Source organism: Protopterus annectens, chromosome 1.part2 (assembly GCF_019279795.1).
Source record: "Protopterus annectens isolate FY-2018-M chromosome 1.part2, PAN1.0, whole genome shotgun sequence".
NCBI lineage: Eukaryota > Metazoa > Chordata > Ceratodontiformes > Protopteridae > Protopterus > Protopterus annectens.
Window position 1 is genome coordinate 987,508,127 of NC_056727.1, and position 23,490 is coordinate 987,531,616.

Genomic DNA, 23,490 nt, shown 5'->3' on the forward strand with positions numbered 1-23,490 from the left:
GTACTTCATCACCTGAAGAGACCAACCTAAACATCAGTATCTTGGAGATGAGCGCTGTCCTCCTAGTGATGCAGGCTTTTCAGGACTACCTACTCAAGGGTACCAGACAGATAATATGTCAGTGGTACAGTACATCAGCAAACAAGGGAGAACATGATCATACCCACTTTGCTGGGAGTCCATGAGAGTATGACAGTGGATGATGTCTTCCAATCATTTTCTGATAGGCACACACATACCTGGGATGGCGAATGTACTAGTGAACAAACTGAACAGTTCAATCCTATTGCCTCATGAGTGGTCTATCAACCAGACAGTTGCAATGGAAATTTACAACTGCTGAGGCCTACCTTGCTGTGACCTTTTCACCTCAAACCTAAACAACAAGTGCACCAGTTACTTCACCCTCATCTCTCCGCAGAGACAATTACCAAGAGATGCTCTATTCCACAATTGGCCTCTGGATCTCCTCTATGCCTTTCCACCAATGCAACTCTTGACAAAATGTATTACAAAAACCACAAGGTGCAAGACCAAGGTGATCCTCCTTGCTGCTTTCTGGCCCCAGCAGGTTTGATTCCCCATCCTGCAACCTCGTTTAATACACCTATGTGACACACCTCATCACTAAGGGCTTTTCATCCAGAAAAAAGGAAGTCATTGTCCCACTGTACTCATCCCTTATTAGATCCATTATAGAGTATAACGCCTGTTTGGTATGTACCTCACAAGACATCTGCAACAGCTGGAAAGGCCGCAGAAGTACCTCACTAAAAGAATCACAGGCCTAAAGTGGATGCTCTATGCTGACCATCTAAAAAAAACTCCAGCTATACTCTGTGGCACATTGTCTACTCAGAGGTGATCTCTGCTTAACATACAAGGCCATGTCAAACCCTGAGCTGCTGGACATGCTCCACTTAAAGAAATCCCTATCCTTCAGAGCCACATGCTCCAGGGATCTAAACCTTGTCATCACAATAAACAAAACATGCTGGAGGGATAGGTTCCTGACCCAGAAACTCCCCATACTCTGGAATAGACTGCCCATACATGTCAAGCAGAGTGCCTTCTTGGCCGTCTTCAAAAGGAACCATGATGATTGGATGGGAGATAGGAACGTCACCCCGTGGATCACGCCAGTTGCCCTGCTAGACAGGGGTCCAATGAAGTAAATATTGTGGGACAAAATATCTAGGGAATTGTTATGGCTAGACTTGCATAGGCTCTAGTGCCGATAGCCTAGTACCAACCTATGAACCTATAAACCTGCCTTGGGTGCTGAATCCCAGTTTGGATTTTCTGAGTCACTCATCCAGGTTGTCTCTACCAAATCATGCAATCCCTGAAGCTGACTGCATGGTTTCTCCAATTTTTGTGATAGACAGAAATACTAGGCTTTCCTCATTGGTGGTTCACATTATTTCTTCCTCACAAAACAGTCAACCAAAAAGATTTACCAAAGCAAGTGGAAGAGTTTTTCTATCTGGGCCTCGTTGAGGGGATTGGATCCCTTCTCTGCTTCTCTTCCATCCACCTTGGATTTTCCTTTAGAAGTTTTTCACCAAGCATCCAGCTTTTCTACTATCGAAGTGCAAATGGCTACTGTCTCAAATTTTCACATATGGTATAATGACACTTCCATTGCCTCTCTTAGAATTTCTAAAACTTTTCTCAAAGAAACTTTCATGCTAATACTGCCAATTAGGGATCCAGTTCCTCCATGGGGCATCACAATTGTGTTTCAGTCCGTAACTCCGAAACCTTTTGAACCCAAAGCCTTAGTGGGTCTTAAGTATCTCTGTTGGAAGACCATTTTTCTGATCGCAATTACATCCGTTAAATTGATTTCTGAATTACAAGCACTGTCATGGAGATCACCTCTCCTCATTTTCTATAAAGATAGAGTAACCATGAGAACAAATCCTTCTGTTCTTTCAAAGGTGACATCTGAAGCAAATTTGAATTAGTCTGTTGATTTGCCAGTCCTTTTTTCCAATTTCTCAGACAAAGGAGCGCATCTGCTGCACACACTAGAAGTTCACAGACAGCTCAGATTCTACTTACACCGTATCAAAGATGTAAGAAACTCAGATCAACTGCTTGTATCCTTTTCTAAAGTAAAATTGGGAAGAAAGATATCAAAAGTCATGATTTCTAAATGGCTTTCAGACTATTTCCTTTGTATACAATGACTGGGGTTTATTCCTACATATGAAACAAAAATCCCTTCTACTTGGGCAATAACTACTATTAACGGCATTCATGAAGAGAGTTCCTATTAATGATGTTTGTGCAGCAAGAACATGAACCACAGTTCACACATTTATTTCAAATTACAAACTGGATGTGCACACCAAAGCAGTCCACCTTTATGTTCTGCTATACTCGGGAATGTCCTTCCTTAATACTACCCATGTGTTTTTAGGCAGCTTGGGAATCTGTCTCAAATGTCAAATCAGACAAAAATAGACATCATCAGATATGAACGTTAAGTACTTACCATATTGCTGGATCCTTGTTGTCTCATTTTCATCAGGTTGAACATCCCTCCCTCCTTTCCCCTTTCAAATTGTCACCTGTAAACTTCTGGTGCTTGGACAGACCTCGACCAAGACCCTGTCTGCTCAAAGGTTGTTTTACTTATACTGAGGTATGTGCAAGCTTGGTAGCCTTGACATCTACAAGTTTCTACAGTTTTTTTTCAGAACTAGATCTATACTTTGGAGAAAACCAGGAAACTTGATCTGAGGTAGATTAGAAGGGGAAGTGAATTATGGGCAGAGGAGGAGTCAGAACCACAGATCCAAAGCTTTGGAAGAAGGTGCTGAGGTTGGATCTGATCAAGGAGCCAATTATTTCCAGTTCAGAGTGCTACCCTTTGGTCTCACCATACCCCCCCCCCCCCAGGTGTTCAACAAGTGTATGACAGTGGCCACAGCTCATCTCAGGCTGCTAGGGCTCTGGGTGGTCCCATATTTATACAATTGGCTCCTCACTGCACCAAACAAGGATATTCTACTTCAGCAAAGGGAGTTCTTGCTCCAGATTTTCCAACATTTGGGGCTCACAGTCAATCACTCCAAAAGCAAATTGATACCCACACAGCAAATATATTTCATTGGATGCCACTTGAATGTGAGCAACCAGATAGCTACTCTACCATAATCCAGAATAGTTTCAGTACAGCAGACAGCCTTGCAAGTTCTTCAGCATCCCAAAGGTTGATCTGGGATAAAAGAAGACAACACAGATCTATCATTATGGTGAATATATAACTTTGTTTACCATTTGGGAGAAATGATTTTAAATGGTTCAGGCAGAATAACCTAAACTTGATTCTATGCTGCCTTCTCAGCTTCAGAACTGAGAAGAATGTAACATGTCTTTGAGGCATGGCAGCGAAGAAGTCATGATCTAAAAATATGCAGTGATCTCTAACCTGGCTTCCATATTCTCAAGAGAATCTCCTATTTAAGGGCAGCAGTCACCAACCTCATCATAATATATCTTGGTCTTCCTCCCGAACTACTGACTGGTTGGTCAAGAATCCTGTGAGAGCATTTGATCGTAATCATGTTTGTTGAAAGGCCAGACCATTTTGCTTCATGCTTTAGGACAAAGGCTAGACAATTATCCCCCTCGGCCCTCTCAGAAACTCATATCAAATGGAGATTCTTCTTCCACAGTCTATCCTCCAATCAGTCTGCTTTTCTTTAAGTTCTTCCACTCAGATTTCCAAGTGAGCGAGCCTATCCTTCAGAGTGGCATTTTCATTCTTGAGGGCAGATATCGCACCCAAGTGGACAAACAGAGTGGTGTCAACCTCCTCTCTGTGCTTCATTATATTTCTATCAGTATTTGCTGGAAATCTGTCTGCAAAGAACTATCTTCCCATGCCGAAGTCACAGCACTGGCAGCACTGGCAGTGCTGGCAGCGCCTGATTCCATTTCCCTGTTGGTGTGTCAATTTAAGGTCTCAGCAGCAAGTCCTTATGATGTTCAGGCACTTTTTTCCTTTTTTTGGTTTTACTTTTTCTAGACATATGCTCATTCTGAAATCCATAGGAGGTTATTACTTGCCTTACTTTCTAGTAGGAGATCATTTATTCAGGTTAATTTAACACCAAGGAGAAGGGGGTGTCAGGTTAGAGCCTCCAGCACCTACCTTGCCATAACAGAAGTCTGGGATGCCACAAACTTTTATATTCTTTCTTTAAGAGTAGCTGTCTTAGTCCAAAAGAGAACTTCTTATTTTCAAAGTATTTTTTGTTCTTTGTATCAGCTTGAAAGAATAAGGAAATGTTAGTCTGCGAAGTTGGGCATCCTGTCTTCCTTCTCAAGCATCCTGTTTGTTACCTGATTAATTATTCTTCTGGTATGAGAGATTATTTTACATTGCATGCAAAGAGGAGCATGAAGTGCCTATTTCCTTTTGGATTGCTTTTGTCACAACCTGACTAAATATTTCTTCAGGTCACATCTGTTTACCAGGTGAGATGCCTGACTACTCAGATATTGCTGAAATATGTGGCATCAGAGCCACCAATTTCATTGTGAAGAAAAGGCTCAGTAATTTCATATATGGTTTCAGTAAATTATATTTCATCCCGAAAGAGTTTAACTTTCTGTAACTTGTTTTTATTCTTCTTAGCACTGAGAGAATATAGAGCAGAGCTTGGTGATTCTTTCTGCTTGGCCTTTTTTAGCAAACCCATGAGCAATTTATATAACCTTGGCCATTATTTAACATAGGGTAAATGTTCATCTGTGCTGAAAAGTTTTATATGAGATTACTTAAAGTCATCATGAGCTGGTAACTGTTTGTATTTAAAAATGAGAGTTTTCAAATGTGCTCAACATAAGAAATAGGCAGGAGCTTAGTGATCCCATTTAGTTACTCAGTCACCGTAATGAAAACTGAGGATCTGTTCTTACAGTGAGTGCTTTACACAGTGGTATTCCACAATGAATACCTCACATAATTGAAAAATCAAGAGTGTTTTTTTCTAATGAGTAGCATTCCTGATTTGTACAACTGCATTTTTCACTGACAACAAAACTGCGTTGAGATTGTGTTGGTGCAGAGGTTATGGTTGTAAGCTGTAGTAACTGTAGTACAGGCTTTGATTCTGTCAGCCCTTGTTTGCCTACTGTGTGACTCTGAGTAAGTCACTTAACCAGACATTGCTCCCAAGTCACCCCTGAAAAGAGACTGCATATCCAGTGGGCTTACCTGATTAACAAATAGGTATTATTATTATTTGTTTTACTGCTAATCCGAAAAACTGAATAACTTGAATGACTATATGCATTTGAAAGAACTAGGATCATCATACTTTTGTACACTTTTATTGCAATTATTTATTTAGAAAAGAGAAAATATATTTGCATTTATTAATCATATGACACATTGCATGTTAACTAACTAAAACAAACAAAAACTTCAATTACTTTTATAGACACAGGAAGAGATTCAAGAAATGGAAGAAGATATCAGACGACTGGAAGATGACCTTAGAGCAAAAATGGCACCCCTAAAACTTGCACATACCAGACTGGAGACACGTACTTACCGCCCCAATATGGACCTCTGCAGGGATAAGGTATGAATTTTTTTATGGCATACCCTGGCTGCTGTGTCATTCTGGATACAGCAGATGGAAGTATATAGGGTTCTACTACCCTTTTGGTGTGACAGCACACAGCCAACAGCAAAAGCAAGCTCCTGATAAGTTTAGTGTGGTAATCTATAGTCTGCAGTAATATATTGTGTGCACATGGTTGTGTGTGTGTGTGTGTGTGTGTGTGTGTGTGTGTGTGTGTGTGTGTGTGTGTGTGTGGGGATTTTATTATGTAATGCGCCATGGGACAGACTGTACGTTGAGCAGCATGCCATTGTTATCATCATGAAGATGTCTACACTGTGACAGACTAAAATCTTCACAAGAGTGCATTTGGCAATGAGTCACAAGAGAGATAATGTTTCAGTTAAAAAAAAAAAAACATGATGAAATGAGAAAATGGTAAAATGGATTGGCAAGTGTAAGTCTGCTGTGTGACTGATTGTGGCATGTATGCAAATCAGTGTGGATAGAACCTCATTGGGAAATGTAGTTTATGCCTAAACAGTATAGGCAACACTTCACTATGACATCTATGTGTCTGCTAAAGTCAATTGCCTATACATTGAGTAAGATAGAAGAGTCTGTAATGTGACAATCTGGTATCAACCAGTTACATAAAGTTAGTGTGTGGGCCTCATAGTTTTGCAAAGGAAAGCAAATGACTGGTTTGTTGAATGAGATCTGTATGAACTGAATATCTACTTGCCGTAAGGCTCAGTGACTCAGGTACTTATTGTATTAGACAAAGGGCTGGTGGGACATTATTACTTGCATGGAGATATGAGTGATATTGTCTCCTACAGAAAAGAAGAATATTAAAACTTCTGAATGAGCAGAATTTTGACCAGCTTGTTTCATTGCAAAGTCTGTTTACTTTTGCCAGCTTCACAAAATTGCTAGGAAGATGTGACCATCTCTTGGATATATCTTGACGAGTGTGCAGTGCTGGTGTAATGACAGAAATTAGCAACATTATTAAAATGATGATAATGGGGGTGCAAATGAGCAGTTCTGAAAGGCATTTATCTCACACCGAGAAATGCTACTTGTGCAGCTGTTGACCACAGTAAAATATTAAAATACTGGAATTATGGAAGAGAGATTTGAATATGTATATACAAGAAGCTGTTGTCACTGCCGGTAGTCATGGAGGTTCATGTCATCACCTTCAATGCCTTTGAGTCATCTGCCTGTGCCCAACATATCATGCCTTCCTTGACACACAAGTAGTAGACCACTACCATGTGGATAGAGGCACCACGAAGGAGCAGGTCAAGATATGTCACACTCATATGGATGTGTGGTGTGTCCACCCCTATGAACACCAAGGTATGTATGGCTTTGAGAATATTACCTACATAGACCTTTCAGTAACCAAACGGGGACATGACGAATGTATACCAGGCAGTGCCTCAGAGATACTCCACCAGTTCCTCAATGCCTTGCTACAGAGTGTGGGGAGCATATGTGGTTTTAATGCACCATAGAGAAGAGATGCTATGCCTTGTGGGCATTTTATGAAATAGGCTACTTCAGTGAGTTACTGGGGGCCACTACTTGCTCCCACATTGCAATATAGGGGAGCAGGGACAATAGTATATCAACTGTAAGGGTTTCCATTCCATCAGCTGGCAATTGGTTGCAATTCACAGGGTATTATATACAGTTTATCACCAGGCCACCAAACCAGTGCCCACAACTTCCACATCTGGCATGCGTGTGACTTATATCAACAGTTTGTATAGGGTGCTTTTCTGTAGGACCATCATATTGTTTATGCCAGATATACCTTGGAGCCACAGCTAATGATACCATTTAGAAAAGTTTGCCATCAAAATTATGAGTGAAGGTTCGGTGACCATGGGATGCTGAATTACGGTTGGCTGAATCCGTGTTACCTAACCTTCATGTGTGCAAGTGCCCACTTCAGTGAATGCACTATACATTTGCACATATGTGGTCAACCTTATTACAAGAGATCGCGGTACAATGCAGATTGGAAAATTTACCCTTTTCTCCACTGTAGTGCAATCTCAGAGTTGGACTATCTAATTTTCAGGGGGTGTGGGGGTTGCAACCCCCCCACAGGGGATGCAGGGGGGCAAACATGTAGTTCAGTGTTATGCAGTACGTTCATACTGCTAACAACTTGAACTTACATTACTGTTGTATAAGGTGCAGGGGGCACAGTATGTCAAATAATGCCAAATTCGAATAATTGGCATGATGTTAGACATACTGACCTAGGTAGTGTTCAGTGTTCAGTGTTGTGAGTGGTTGAAATGTGTTTTTTTTGTTTTTTTTTTTACTATCGCAATTTTGATAGTAAACCTTTAGAAACCCAAAGACCATGGCAGAGAATGTGTACAACAGTGCCCTCTTACAAATCCAAATTATTGTTTAGTGTTTGTGTTTCGACTCTGAAAGCCCAGTTCCACTTTCTGGCTGTCTCTTGTGGTGCACTGCACTATGAAACCTGCAATAAAATCATTGCAGTATGTGCACTATTACACAACATGATGATAAAAACAAAGCAGTTACAGCAGGGCAGAGACATCTGGGAGGAGGAAGCCCTGAAGTCAACATCAGGGAAGGTGCTGGATGAAAAGCCTACAGAGGAGCAGGCTGCAGGTGATGACTGTGCAAGATGGAGGCAGGCACAATACACCATGGCACTGACTAAAAGGCAGTGTCTAGGTCGTGATTATGTGATAAGAATAATATATGACACTAAAAATTATGCATTAAGTACTACACCAGGCAGTGCTATACAATCCAGGGGCTGGCCACACTTGTAACAGACATAGGCTATCCAGATAACAAAGTACTAAGGAGAGGGCACAGTTGTCTCCATATGCACACGTTAGGAGGATCACAGCTAAGTGCCAACAGAAGCTAGTATGTGTGTTGGGGAGGAGGGTTAATGGTGTGTGTGTGTGTGTGTGTGTGTGTGTGTGTGTGTGTGTGTGTGTGTGTGTGTGTGTGTGCGTGTGTGTGTAAAGCTTGGAAAGATGACTGCCTGGAACCAAGGAGACTGGCCTGGGAGGAGACATTGTCATCATTGTCCTGTGACTGGCTAGTGAAAAGCAGTGCAGAAAAGTATGTGTATGTGTGTGTATGGTCACAGCTCCAGCAGGTGATCAAACACTTTGTGTGTGGTGGCGAAGATAAGGGCACTTGCAGGAAATATATATATACTGACCATACTCATCCCCATCCATGGGGGTGGTCTTTCCTGCTAAGGTCACAGGTGTCGCTCTTCTTATGTGCATTAAGAAGACGTTGAGGCTTGGGTGTTCGTTTAAGTAGTTTATTGTATACAAATACATCAGGATGAATGGCAGGAACATTAAACTTAAACAGATTATCCAACTAACTGACTGACTACATACTTGCATGCTCTCACTCTGGCTGCTCACTCAAAATGGCACACTTGCTTGCACGTGCTCAGTACTTATATGCATGTGCTAACTCACTGGAAAGCTTCTTAAAGGTATATCACACACTCTGATCTACATCCTCCCTCTTTACTGAGCTGTCTGATATAAACAATGACATTTGAATAGACATGCAATTATCCAGACACTAATAAAGAAAAACAACAGTAATGTCTGGGTTGCCATGTATCTGGAACTAGGTTTCGAGATGCGACCTGATCTCATGAAATAATAGTTAGGACTGGGTTTAGCAACAGGGACAGTCACTGGGGAATGTTCTGCTTGAAGAGTTTCAGGGATTTTCTCAAGAACAGGAATTGCTGACGGAATGTCCTCTGGAACAGGAACATTGGACAAGTCACTCTGAGAACTAGAGTCTTTGTCATAGCCAAGATGCTGTAACACTGGTTCGCATGCTGGTAACAAATGCTTCCAGTTTCATCTGAATTCCACTGCTTGTGATTCCACAGTGTACAATCTGAGCTCCTGACACAAACTTTTCACAAATCTGATGCAATCAAAACCTTTTGACGTCTGCATCCTCACTCTCTCCCCTTTTTGTAAAGAATGGAGCAGTTTGCTGGTTTCATCATAGTAAGACTTCTGGGACAAATGCTTTTTCCACAGTTGGGCTTTTAATGCTTTGTTGTTCTAAGCACTTGGAACTAATAACTAATAATTGGTTCTGGTTTGTCTCAACATAAGTCTCTGGGCAGATGAACCAAGATGATTATCACAAGGAATGTTTCTGAGATTTAACAAGTTGAGAAAAACATCGGTATTGTCACATCTGGATTTCTCTAACAGATATTTTGCACTTTGAATTGCATATACAGCAAAGCTGTTTGACTGAGGGTATTCAGGACTACTCGTAATATGAACAAATTGCAGCTTTGCACTATTACAGACTGAACAAGATGATACTTTCTCGATATCTCTTGACATAGAAAGCCAAAATACTAGACCTGTCACCCTTATTTTGGTAGAATCAGTTCCTGGGTGGCCATGATGCAAGATCTGAATATACTCTTGTTGCAAGGATTTTGAAACAATCACCTTAGGACCTTTCATGATGATACCATTGTCTGACAGAATCTCATCTCTGTATAGAAAATATGGTTGCACTTCTACTGGTAAACAAGATTGCTTTGAAGGCCATCCTCAACTGATAAAGATGTTTTGCTTCTGGAGAATTGTATCTGAAGCTGTGTGAATTCTGAGCAAATTAAGACGTGGAAGAAAAATTTCTCATTTCCATGACCTTATAATCAAGTTGCTCATTGTTATGCTGCTCTGTGGTTGTTCGGGGTGAACTGGATAAAGTGTCAACAAGACAAAGAAGTTTGCCTTTTGTATAAACAAGATTGAATTTGTACAATTTGAGCATCTTGCATTGTATTCTAGCTGGAGCTGTATGCATAGGCTTTCTCAAAATAGTGACTAGAGGCTGGTGGTCAGTTTCAATCTGGATAGGTCGACCATAAATATAGTCATGGAACTTCGAACATGCAAACACAATTGCCAAAGGCTCTTTCTCAATCTGGACATATTGTATCTTGGTCTGAGTAAGAGTTCTCAATGCAGAGGCTACTGGTCTACTCTCTTGAAGATTGACTGTACCTAGACGAAACATAGAAGCATCACAGGAAAGAGTAGCTAAGAGTTGGTGGGTTAGCAATTTTCTGTTTCAAGACATCAGATACTCTCAATGCATGACCAAATTACATCTTTGCATGTCAGTTCTCTTAGAGGTGCTGAAAGTTTGCTTGAATCTAAAATGAACTTGCTGAGATAGTGGGCCATGCCAAGGAAACATTGTAGGGCTTGGACATTGTCTGGCGGCTGGAGCTGGCATCTCTAGAATTGCTGTTTGCTTTGAAGGATCTGCTCATAAGCCTGAACTGGTAAACAAGTGACCAACACAGGTAACTTCTCGCAGCCTGAACTTGCACTTCTGAGGATTCAGCTTAAGATTCGCTTGACATGTTCTTTCCAGGATTTTTTTGAGGCTTCTATCATGCTTGACTTTACCATTGCTTCCTACTAAAATATCATCTACTGTAATGGCACATGGATAACCCAAAAAAATTTGCTCCATTGCACACTGAAAGACTTCACTGGAAAAAATGTATTCCAAATGACATTCTGAGAAGTCTGTATCTTCCAAATTGCATTCCGAATGTGGTTAACAATGAAGATTTTCGGTAAAGCAAAATTTGCCAAAATGAACTCTTCGCATCTAAGATAGAAAAAAAACACAGTGGCATTTGGCACGAGGGCAGCAGCCTCTTTGACTGTGCACATTGGATGATGAGGTCCTTTTAATGCTTTGTTCAGATCTCTTGGATCAATACATATTCTGATATCATTTGAGCTTTTCTTATGAGCTACCACCATGGAGGATACCCATTCAGTAGGTTCTCCTACTGGACAAATTACTCCTAGCTGCACCATTTTGTCTTGCTCAGCTTTGACTCTGCTCTGCATAGCTACTGGAACTTTCCATGCTGGTCTGATAACTGGGCTGATCTCTGGGTCTAACTTCATGGAGTACACAACTGGTAGTTTGCTGAGTTTGCCTGCAAAAATATCAGCATAATCAGAAAAAAATTGTTTGGGCGAAATCTGAGCTGATGTCATTCAGGCTTTTATGGTGTATTTCTTTATTAAGTGAAAGTAGTCCCATTTTCAAACTGTCTCTGAGGCCTAATAATGACTGCATGTGTATTTTGACTACGAAAAATTGCAAGTCATAGCTGCTCCCAGCAGAATAACATGAAAGCACTAATGAGCCTTCGGTTTGAATTTCTTTACCACTATAAGCAACAAGCTTCACACACTTTGTCAAATCAAGTTGTTCTGTAGCTTTTACTGTAGCAAATGTTTCTGCTGACATAACATTGCACTTTGATCCAGTATCTACTTTGAGCTCTACAGGACTCCAGTTAATCCAAACAGTACAAAAGATCTCATTTTTTCCACACAAATCTCCTGCATTAACTGTTTCACCAAGCACAGACATACCATCAACATAAAGAGTAGGGTCATGGCTTTCTAATTGATCAACTTGCTTCTTGGAATGCCTTCTTTTATTAAAAGAACATGCAATATTTGATTTACAAAACCTTTTGAAATGATTCTACTTATTGCAAGAATGACGCTGCTGACCAAAAGCTAAGCACTGTTCTCTCTTGGGTTAATGATTTCCACCACAATTACGACAGTTCACTATGAAGCTAATTGGGGGCACATGTTTTGACTTTGCTGACTCACCCTTATGCTTCACTGAGCATGCTCTGGAATTTGCTGGAAAGACTCGGGGTTTCCCAGGGACTGTTACAGGGCCTGCAGTAGTTGCCATGCGCTTGGGCCTGTTTCTTTTAGCCACGCGCTGCATACTATCAACATGAGCTTTGTCACTGTGCCTTCTGCAACTATTCTCATTTGTAAGCATACTTGTGTGCTTTTCTGTAAGCTCGTATATCTGACAAACCTCAATGGCCTCATTCAACGTTAAATCACTGTCTCAAAGCAAAATCTTCCTCACTGTGTCTTTATTAATACCACATACAAGCCTTTCTTTTATCAACTCGTCTCTCAAATCATCAAATCTGCACATTTTAGCCTTGAGAAATAAAGCTGTTATATATGCTGCAAAAGTTTCACCAGCCTTTTGATCCCTTGTGTAAAATAAGTGCTTTTCCATTGTAATATTCATTTGGAGGTTACATATTTCTCTAAATTTATGTTTTAAGCACTCTGGGTCTTCCCTTGTTTTAGCTGGTACCACTATATGGTGGTTCCTCCTCCGCCTGCAAACACAGCAGGTGAATACACAAATGAATGCTCTCTTTCAATGGCTTCTGAACCAGCTAAATTAAGAAGAATAAATGCTTTTGTATGTGTGTCTTTGTCAGAAAAAGCAGCCTGTATGAAAGTATTGCATTCCTGCTCAGTCTCAATTTTCTGCAGTATTATCATCAAACACAAGCAGGGTGGATCTGCAAAAGCCTTCTGCCATGCCCACAGATTATAGTAAAACACAATGCAAAAAAGGTCCTTGTAATTATGTACAAACATTCACACACACCAGGTACTTGTAATAATAATAATCAAATGCACAATTAGGTCTTTGAAATACTGCACTCTGTGAAATATGCTTTGAAGTAACTGTACTTTAGGAAATATTCTTTGAAATGACTGTACTTTGTGAAATAACTGCACTGTAATACTGCAAACACTTTGCACACCGGATATTTTGAATAGCTTTAGTTAATATGAAAAAGTAGCACATAGTGAAAAAATATGGTTGTTTTCCTTTTTTTTACATTTTATGTGATTCGGATATTGTTGCAAACATTTTCATAATTATTTTGAATATTTTTATCCATATAAATCCACTTTAATATCACAAACTTCAGTAAGCGCTTTCGTTATCTAAAAAAAAGGAGCATTTGTCTCAGAAATAAAAGTTTCAAAGCAAAACAAAAATGGATATTATTTTGGGAAATCAGGCTGTTATGGCTCCTTCATATGCAACAGCTTCTACATCGACCAGTAGTGCTGACAATGAACATCATAGTAGGCAGGCCCAATTGGAACAACAAAGAAGTATGACACCATAGCCTGTGTTTGTTTACCAACAAAGTAATGGCCAGCAAAAAATGTGGGCTCAAGTTACCTCCACAAGTAAAATGGATATTACAACAAAGGGCAGCAGCCAAAAAACTGGAGAAGGAACAACTACAGTCGAAGGACTTATGTACTGTATGTTTTAAGATAGTTAATCTATCTAAGCATACTTTATCCTTAGATGAATGCCTGACATTAAGTAAGAGATGGAATTTTGTGCCCTCTAATCGGGAATAGTAAAATGGAAACAATTAACAGTTTGGGAGATTATGTTAGACAACTCGATTTTAAATTTTTGTTCAAAAATTATGTGTGTATTAATGAGAGGTTTTATAAGCCAAGTACTTACAATCCACTCCTAAGAAAAGAATTAGACATGTTTTTAAATACATGTGAATTACAAATTTTACAAATGTTGGAAAATAAGTCGCATTTTAGATATTACAGTATGTCTTACAAAGAAAATGATACTTTTTATTCACTAGTTGATGAAGGTTATTAGTGTTTAAAGCAGATAAAGAGGGAGCATTGGTTATTTTAAATAGTTAAGTTTATGAGCAAAAAATTATAGAGTTGTTGTCAGATAGAACTTATTATGACAAAGTCTCTTTCAAAGAAGTTAAGAAATGTTATTCATTTATTAACTCAATGATCAAAGAATGGTTTTGTACAGGTAGAATAACAGAAACCATAAGGAAATATTTTATGAAAGATAATCCCAAAGTTAGTCGAATCTTTGGAATACCAAAGATTCATAAGGACTTAAATAGCCCTCCTTTAAGATGTATTGTTTCCAGTGCCAACAGTAAAACGGAAAGTATGGCAATTTATGTGGACAAACATTTACAGCAAGTGGTGGTAAAGACCAGGACACACATTAAGGACACTTGATTTTATAAATAAACTCAAAGAATCTTGGACAATGACTTACTAGTCACTCTGGATATTAAATCCTTGTACATGGTCATACCTAACAGAGAAGGAATGGAAACTGATAGGTTAGAGCTATTAAGGTCCAGAATGTATTCCACAAACACAGACTCACTTTTGGTGGAATTATTAGACATTTTAAGTTACAATTTCTTTAGTTTAAATAGTCATTTTTTTGACAAATCAATGGAGTAGCAATGGGGGCAGCAATGGCCCCTAGATATGCAAATCTGTTTATGAATGGGTGGGAAATCTCCCATATTGTAAGTAGTGATTACATGGACAATATAATCACAATATATCATTTTATTGATGATATGTTTTTGGTTTGAAGAGGGACAGAGACCTCTTTAGGAGATTTTATTACATACATAAATAATGTATGTAGTTCATAGGTTCATAGGTTCATAGGAAGGTACTAGGCTATTGGCCCTAGGGCCTATATAAGCCTAGCCAAAGGTACCCTGGCTTTCGCCACCCAAGAAAATTATTTTCCTGTGCCACTGTCGAGCAGAGCCACAGAAGTGATCCCCGGGGTGAATTTCCTATCTCCCATCCAATCATACTTAGCATTTACTTGTCAATATAGTTCTATTTCCATCAACTTTTTAGATGTAAGTGTTTTCAGATCAGGGGACAGGTTAACAACCAGAATCTTTAAGAAAGAAGTGCATAATAATTCTTACCTGCACTTTAGCAATATGCATTCATATAAGACAAAATAAAACATAGTGAAAGGTCAGTTATTGAGAATCAGTGACCAAACAGTCTGACATGAGGATTTTGCAGTTGAAAGTGCAAATGTTTGTGAGAAGCTATATAGCAGGGGTTATCTGAAAAAGCTAGTCTCAACAGCTATGTCTACAGTTATGGCCCAAAGAAGTGGGGCTGTCCTTAGGACTGTTAAGGGACAAACAAGTGACAATAACATAAGAATGCCTGTTGCTAATAGTTTGGATTCTAGTGCCATTAAAGATATAATGACTAAAAATTGGAGTTTATTTAGAGACAACCTTGACATTATTAATACAATAGGAGACAAATCATTATTTACCCAAAAAAGGGTGAAAAGCTTCAAAAACTTTTTTCAAGAAAAGCTAAATACGCCCAGGGTTAAGACAGATAAAAAGGGAATGATTAAGTGTTACAATTGTAATATGTGCAATTATTTGTATACTGATGACACATTTATGGTAATCAATGATGTCAAGATTCATATTAATGAGAGTTTTACTTGTAAATCAAAGTTTATTTACTTAGTTTTCTGTATAGCCTGTAGATGTTATTACATAGGGAGAACTACTCGTGAATTAAATAAGAGAATATATGAGCATAAATATGCCATTTTTGTAGGTGATGAGAAAAATGCACTAACTAAGCATTATAAATATGGAAGCTGCAAAACAGAGTTTAAGTGTTTAGTCGTAGACGCCTTAAAAGACGTAGAATTATATTTTAACCCTTTAGAAAAGTTGGGATGGTTTCGAGCCACACGCTCTAGGGATCTAAACCTCACCACAACAATAAATAGGACATGCTGAAGGGATAGATTCCTGTCCCAGAGACTTCCCATGCTTTGGAACAAGATTCCAATCTACAATAGGCAGAGCTCCTCGCTAACACTCTTCAAAAGAAACCTTGACCAATGGATGGGAAACAGAAAGTTTACCCCAGGGATCACTTCAGTGGCTGTGCTGGACAGAGGCACAGGGAACTAATCTAAGGGGGCGGCGAAAGCCAGCACATTCTGGCTAGGCTTATAAATGCCTTCAGGCAGATAACCTAGTACCTACCTATGAACCTATGAACCTATAGGTGGCAGGTTAAATTGAATGCCTGTCATTTCCCTGGTTTGAATAACAGGGAAGAGTTTGTAATGTTCTTGAAACGTAAAGGGTTAAAACACTGATTATGTTGCCATATGATTTGTTTTAACCATATAAATGTTGGTGTAATTTTAGATGACTTCAGTCTGAAGAAGTCTTTAAGATGACAGTGCTTACTGAAGTTTGTGATATTAAAGTGGATTTTTTCTTCATTGGTTTTACATTCATTTAGTTTTTGATTTAAACCAGCTTTTCTGCTCACTGTTTTATATTATTTTTATCAATATGTCACAGTTTTGGACATTTTGTTTAATAAGAAATTTGTTTTGAGCATTCTGAGTCATTTGTTTTATATTTGTAGCAAAATAAATAATTTAAGCTAGTTTAAGTACCTGGAATTCATTTCTGACCTGTTTTGTGAGTCGTTTGAGCAGTATGGATGATCCACTCCTGTATATTCCTCCAACTTTAACCAGTTGCCTCATGGCTGTCACTCTGGCACCATTTTGATCTTCTTATGTGCATTAAGAAGATGTTAAGGCTGGGGTGTTTGTTTAAGTAGTTTATTGTATACAAATACATCAGGATGAATGGCAGGAACATTAAACCTAAACAAACTATCTAACTAACTGAGTGACTACATACTTGCATGCTCTCACTCTGGCTGCTCACTCAAAATGGCACTCTTGCTTGCACGTGGTCAGTACTTATATGCATGTGCTAACTCACTGGAAAGCTTCTTAAAGGTATATCACACACTCTGATCTACAACAGACACAAGCCACAGTACACACAGAAGAGGGCCTGCTCTGTCACCATGAATAGCAGGGTGTGCTACAAGTGGTCTCTGCATGAGCAACTTATCTGTGTCTACATCCATGATGCTTCACAGTGCTGTCAACACTGGATAGTGGTGTGTAGGTGGGGACACTGCAGGCCTGAGACTGTGCCCTTCCCCTCCTATGGTGGGCTTCCCCACCAGAGGCAGTTGTTGATCAACCATAGAAACAAAAGTGGCTATGAAAGGTGGCTGCACAGGTACACCTGCAGCAAGTACCTATATCACCTGCCCATAATGGTGCACATCTTGCTGTGGTACTCCCACAGATTTTCACTCAGATCATGTTACCCTTACCAGGTCAGCTGTGACTGTATTGGTTTGTGCCTTTTCTTGTATTATAGCCCTGCATAAATGCTGAGTCACAGCCATGGAAACACACAGCTTAGGAAAGGATAATACTCATGGCATGCTCATTCACCAGTACACAACCCCCTGAGGCCATCTTCTCACTCATTCGAGCTGGCAGCAACCAAGGCTGGCTCTGCTGTAAGATGAGGCCATTCCCTGTGCTGATGTGTTGGCTTCTTCTTGTCCGTGGGTGGCATCCTGTGTCACTGGGGTGGATTCCACAGGTTCAGGAGCTATGTCTGTGTAAGGGGGAGGGAATGTGACTGTGCTTGGATTTGTCTGCCATCATCACTGGAATCAGGCAGCTGCCTGACATCAGACAGTCTTGTATCCATGGTGAAGTAACCAGACACCACAGCACCTGTGAAAACACCAAAACATTTGTATGACATGTTTAGACATACCCATCTGGGGAAATCTCAAGGATATTTGTGGTACCACATGCAATTCAGCACCACTGTCCACTACTCCACTATGCCACCATAGATTTCGGAACTGCCTGGACCCCCGACAGAGATTCCAAGAATTCCACTGTGTCTGTCAATGGTAACTATTCCTGGCAGAACCTTGTGCCAGACAGGTTGCGGTAGTGCATGCCTGTCCAGTCAAGCCAGTAACACTTCTACATTTATGATCATATGTCCAATTTTGGCCACTGACAGCAGTAATGTCGTCTGTAAGGTCTTTGTCAGATGTGTACACTAAAGGCCTGGTCAGATATCTCTACTGCCAGAACATCTGCCAACCATGCTTACGGAGGACCTGCAGCAAGATTACATTCTCTGCCTGAGAGAATTTACTTTTACAGTGCCAATCACCTTCAAGCATGACAAACTGGAATTGCAAAGAAATGTGTATGTAAGCTGTTGGCAGGTCATTCACAACATACTCCTACTCAGTAATGTATGAAACAGTCCAGTGTTGGCAAGGTCTCTATTATGCTACAAAAAGATGGTAGACCACCCTTGCGTATGACTGCGATCTCATTGGCAGTGGAATGTATGGTGTGTTTCTGGCTGTTGTACTGACATGAGGTGGATGGGTCTCATTACCTTTTACACTCATAGCTGTATGTGGAACAGCTAACATTTTTCCTAAGTCCGTGGTCCACACTGGCAAACATATTGTTTTCATGTGAACCTTAGGCAGGATAATAGATTGGGCCCCCCTCAGAGCAGCCCTTCCTGCAGCAACCCCTTACCCTGCAGAGAAGCCCCTCCCAGCCATTCCAGTGTTCCATTACTGGCTATTTCTCCTCAGTTACCATAAACACTGTTCAAACCTGTCACTTTGCCGACTGTTTTCTTATTTACTTTTACAGTGATTATAGATATTGAAGTAAAATAGCACAAACATCCATTTGCTAAACAAACAATACAGTCTCAGAATGAAAGCAGACTTAGCATGAACACTAAACTTCTCTGTCATTGAAACTCACATTTATTGAAACGGCATTATAACCACATTCAAATAAAATGCATCTGGCCAGTGGAGAATTAAGTTTACCTTTGCATTGTTTTTAAGCCATAGGCTCCATGCAAGCATTCTTAAGGCCATGCATACATGTATGTGTTCTTTGATTCACCTTAGTTATTGTATAAATTATATTCCTTGTATAATACAACATAAGTTATTATCGGATCCAACCCGAGGGCTTCAGATCCAACCACATCCTCCCCTTCTGCTCCAATTCCTCCACCGATCTGACCTTGGACTTTGGAGCTGGAATGTCCTGAGCTGATTCTAGTGGAAACTTCAGATCTGAGATCTATATCTTGAAAGGAGGCCCATCTGTCCATCTCTGGAGGCAGTCAGGGGCTGCTTATCTTTGAACCCAGAAGCCTGGCAACAAATAAAAAAAGACAAATGAGTACAAAGTATCATATCCAGAGGTTACTGCATAGCCTTTTCCTTCCCTGTCCCAAACATAAAAAAGATCCCAGACATTCCACCCAGTCAAAGAGAACAGGCAATGTCAGAAATTCAAACGTTGCTAGACAAAAGAGTCATCCAAACAGTCCCAGCAGACCAGATAGGTTCCGGAACATACTCAGGATTCTTTTTAGTTCCAAAGAAAACAGGGGACTGTAGATCAATTCTGGATCTCAGAAATCTAAACAAATCAGTAATAAAGTCCAAGTTCTGGATGGTAACACTGCAGTCAATACTCCCTTTTCTGGTACAAGACATTTGGATGTGCTCAATAGACCTCCAGGATGTGTACTACCACATAAAAATGGACAGGTGATCCAGGAGACACCTGCACTTTTGTCTGGGAGCCAGTCACTACCAGTTTCGAGCTCTGCCCTTTGGCCTCACCACAGCCCTCAGAGTGTTCACCAAATGTATGGCAGTGGTCACGGCTCACTTGAGGTGCCTAGGATTCTGGGTGTTTCCATACTTAGATGATTGGCTCCTAACTGTCACCATTGAGCATCTACTAATGAAAGCAAGAGACACCATCTTGCAGCACTACTGTCACCTAGGAATTACAATAAGCTATGAGAAATCTGCCTTGCTGCCTTCTCAGCATGTAGTATTTATAGGAGCAGAATTGGATTCAACAAATATGATGGCCAGACTTCCTCCAGAAAGAGTTCAAGTTCTATGACGTCAGGTCTACACATGAGAATTCTACAGTGGCTACTGTCCACTCAGTGGTCGATGCAGGAATTGCTGATAACAGAAACTTGCAAAGAAGAACTTTGTTGGTGGCTTTACTCCACTCGTGTAATGCTAGAGTGACCATTTGTACTTCCCCAACCATTGGCCACAGTGACCATGGACACCTCACAGATAGGGTGGGGGGCATTATCTGGGAAAAACAGTCCAAGGCACCTGGCAGGATCATGAGGCCCATTTCCACATCAGTGTCCTAGAGATGAGGGTGGTGCTTCTAGCATTGCAAGAATTTCAGAACTCTCTTCCGCTGGGAACTATTGTAGTATAGACAGATAACATGTCAGTTGTATGGTACATAAACAAACAAGCAGGAAACAGATCTTACCCTCTTTGTCAAGAGTATGGCAGTGGGCGACCTCCTCCCAACATTTTCTGATAGCAACACACATCTGGGGAAATCCAGCATGATAGCAGACAGACTCAGCAGAGCAATTCTGATGCCTCATGAGTGGTCTCTAAAACAGGAGGTAGTAGAAAAGATTTTCCACAAATGGGGCCAGCCTTGCTGCAACCTTTTTGTGACATCCATGAATGCCAAATGCAGCAGCTACTTTGCCCTTATCCCCCCTGGGGGTGTCACCAAGGGATACACTTGCTCATGATTGGCCCTCAGGTCTTCTCTATGCCTTTCCTCCCTTTCCATTAATACCCAAAGTTCTTCAGAAAGCCAATTGCTTGGGAAGGGACTTGATACCCATCGCCCCATACTGGCCTCATCAAATCTGGTTCTTTTTCCTGTGGCCTCATCTTTGGGAGGAGCCTTGGATTCTGTACCCAGTTCCAGACCTTTTGACTCATGCATCAGGACGCTCCACCCTTCCCTTCAGACCCTTAAATTAACAGCTTGGCTGCTCCAATTCCAACCATAGCCAGGTTTCCTAACCTCTCTTCATCAGTTAAACACATCCTAATCTCTTCTCATAAAGCTTCAACGAGAAATATATAGAAGCAAATGGAAAAGGTTCTCATTATGGTTTCTCGTAGTCACATCAATCCCTTTACTGCCCCAGTTAATTCCTTTCTAGAATTCCTGGCAAAATTATTCAGTGAGGGTGCAGCTGCAGCTACCATTAAAGTTCAACTAGCAGCAATATCTAGTTTTCATATAGGTGAATCTGGCCTCAACATCATGTCTCATATGGTATGCAAAGTGTTTCTTAAAGGTACTTTATTACTTTGACCAACTATCAGAGACCACCTAGCACCATGGGACTTAAATTTTGTCCTATCTCATTTAATTTTTCCCCCTTTTGAGCCAGCATCATCTTGCGAACTCAAGTTTTTAACATGGAAAACTATTCTCTTTGTAGCAATTACCTCTGCTAGAAGAGTGTCAGAGCTGCAAACCTTGTCAATAAAGCTCCCCTACTTGCTTTTCCATAAAGACAGGTTCTCCTTAAGAACAAATCCTTACTTTTTGCCAAAAAATATGTTCAGAGTCAAATTTGAACCAATCTGTAGAGCTACCAGTCTTTTACCCAAATTACGGGAATAAGGCAGAATACATGTTATTTCAACTGGATGTGCATAGACAATTACGTTTCTGCTTACACAGGACTAACTTCAGAAAATCTGACCAGCTATTTATATCTTTTTCAGATTCAAAGATAGGTACTTCATTCTCTAAAGTGACACTTTCAAAATGGCTTTCAGATTGCATAATCTTCATCTATAAATCTCAAAACAGATCTTCCCCATAGAATTAGAGCCCACTCTACAAGAGCCATTGCAACCTCTTCAGCTTTTTTGGCTAGACCACCAATTGATACCATTTGTGCTACGGCAACATGGGCAAGACCACATACCTTTATCACTCATTACAAAGTCGATTTGGCCTCCAGGAACAGGGCCTCCCTTGAGCCACTCAAGAAAGATGGTTCTAGGGATGCTGTCCCATCCTGGTAAGAATGAAGGTGAGATACAACAACACATAAAGAAGTTATGTGCTCACCATAATGTTCCACATGTGTTGTCCATCTTCTCCTTCATTCTTACATCCCACCCTCCATCCCCCTGCCATTTTTACTCCTAGAAGACCGAGTTGGTACAATTGGATATCATTATTCTCTGGCCTTCTTTATTGCACTCTGAATTATTAAACTGCCTTTATTTTTATTAGTCTTATTATAACTGCAAATCAGATCTGGGGAGCTTTCCTAGTGCATGCTGGGATAGGTTTAGCCATGAGCTAGTGGAAGACCTCGAGCTTGTGTATAAAGGCCGAGTTAGACTCGAGGCTCAGATCCGAACCTATCCTTGTAAGAATGAAGGCGAAGATGCACAACACACATGGAACGTTATGGTAAGTACATAACTTCTTTTATTGAACATTTTTTCCAGTAGGCAATGAAACATAATATATGACCCAATAATGACAAAATTGCCAATTTCAGAACATTTTAACCATAAAAGGCCACACAAACTTCTGTCATTACAATCAATCAGTATCAGTCAATAAGCACAATCTCTGCAGAAGTAAAAGTCATCTGAATAATTCCACATTAAAGAAATCTGTGACTAATGAAGAGGTTGCTACTAGTGTTTCATCTGCAAATTCAGTACCTGCTACCCTTGAAAAATTAATTGCCTGTGTTGCATTAAAAAAAAATGGTAATCTGGTATTATTGTAATAGGGAATGACTGACAAACCAAGTTGATAGTTATTAGGCATATCATACAAAAGAGAACAGACTCAGGAGTGCAGAACCCTATCCTCCCTTAAAATGCCTAAAATAGTCTGCAATCAAAAGGGCACTGCAATATCAGCACTCTATATACGTGGTATGGGAGTAGAATCCACAGTCTTCTGCACCAAAGGCAATTATGCTACTAATACTGCTTTCAAATTCTCCAGCACAAACAGTGACTGCCATTTGCTAAACAAAACTGCTAGTTGCACATTGAAAACAGACTAGATTTAGAAAGTTGCTAGAATAATAGCATTTGCCTTAGCATGCATTTTCTAAAGGAAATTAAGTCTGAAACTCAAATGTATGACATCATTTAGTTATTTCAGTAATCAGTGATTTGCCAGAAAACCACATATTTTATGAGGAATAGGCCAAAAATATGAGGCAAAATCTGAATATTCTGCAAAAATCTGGAGAGTTAAAAGGTACCTCTTAGTGCAAGAAATCTGGACAAAGCCTAAAATAATGAGGATGCAA

General features: G+C 40.2%; 1 protein-coding gene across 1 annotated transcript in view; it reads left to right on the forward strand.

Moving 5' to 3' along the window:
* The window catches only part of TEKT2 (tektin 2), a 1,280,616-nt gene that overhangs the window by 1,100,775 nt on the left and 156,351 nt on the right, over positions 1–23,490 (forward strand). Inside the window, exon 8 of the mRNA XM_044059950.1 lies at positions 5,463–5,606. Within this exon, the coding sequence (XP_043915885.1) occupies positions 5,463–5,606 (144 nt within the window). The remainder of the gene's footprint in view (positions 1–5,462; positions 5,607–23,490) is intronic.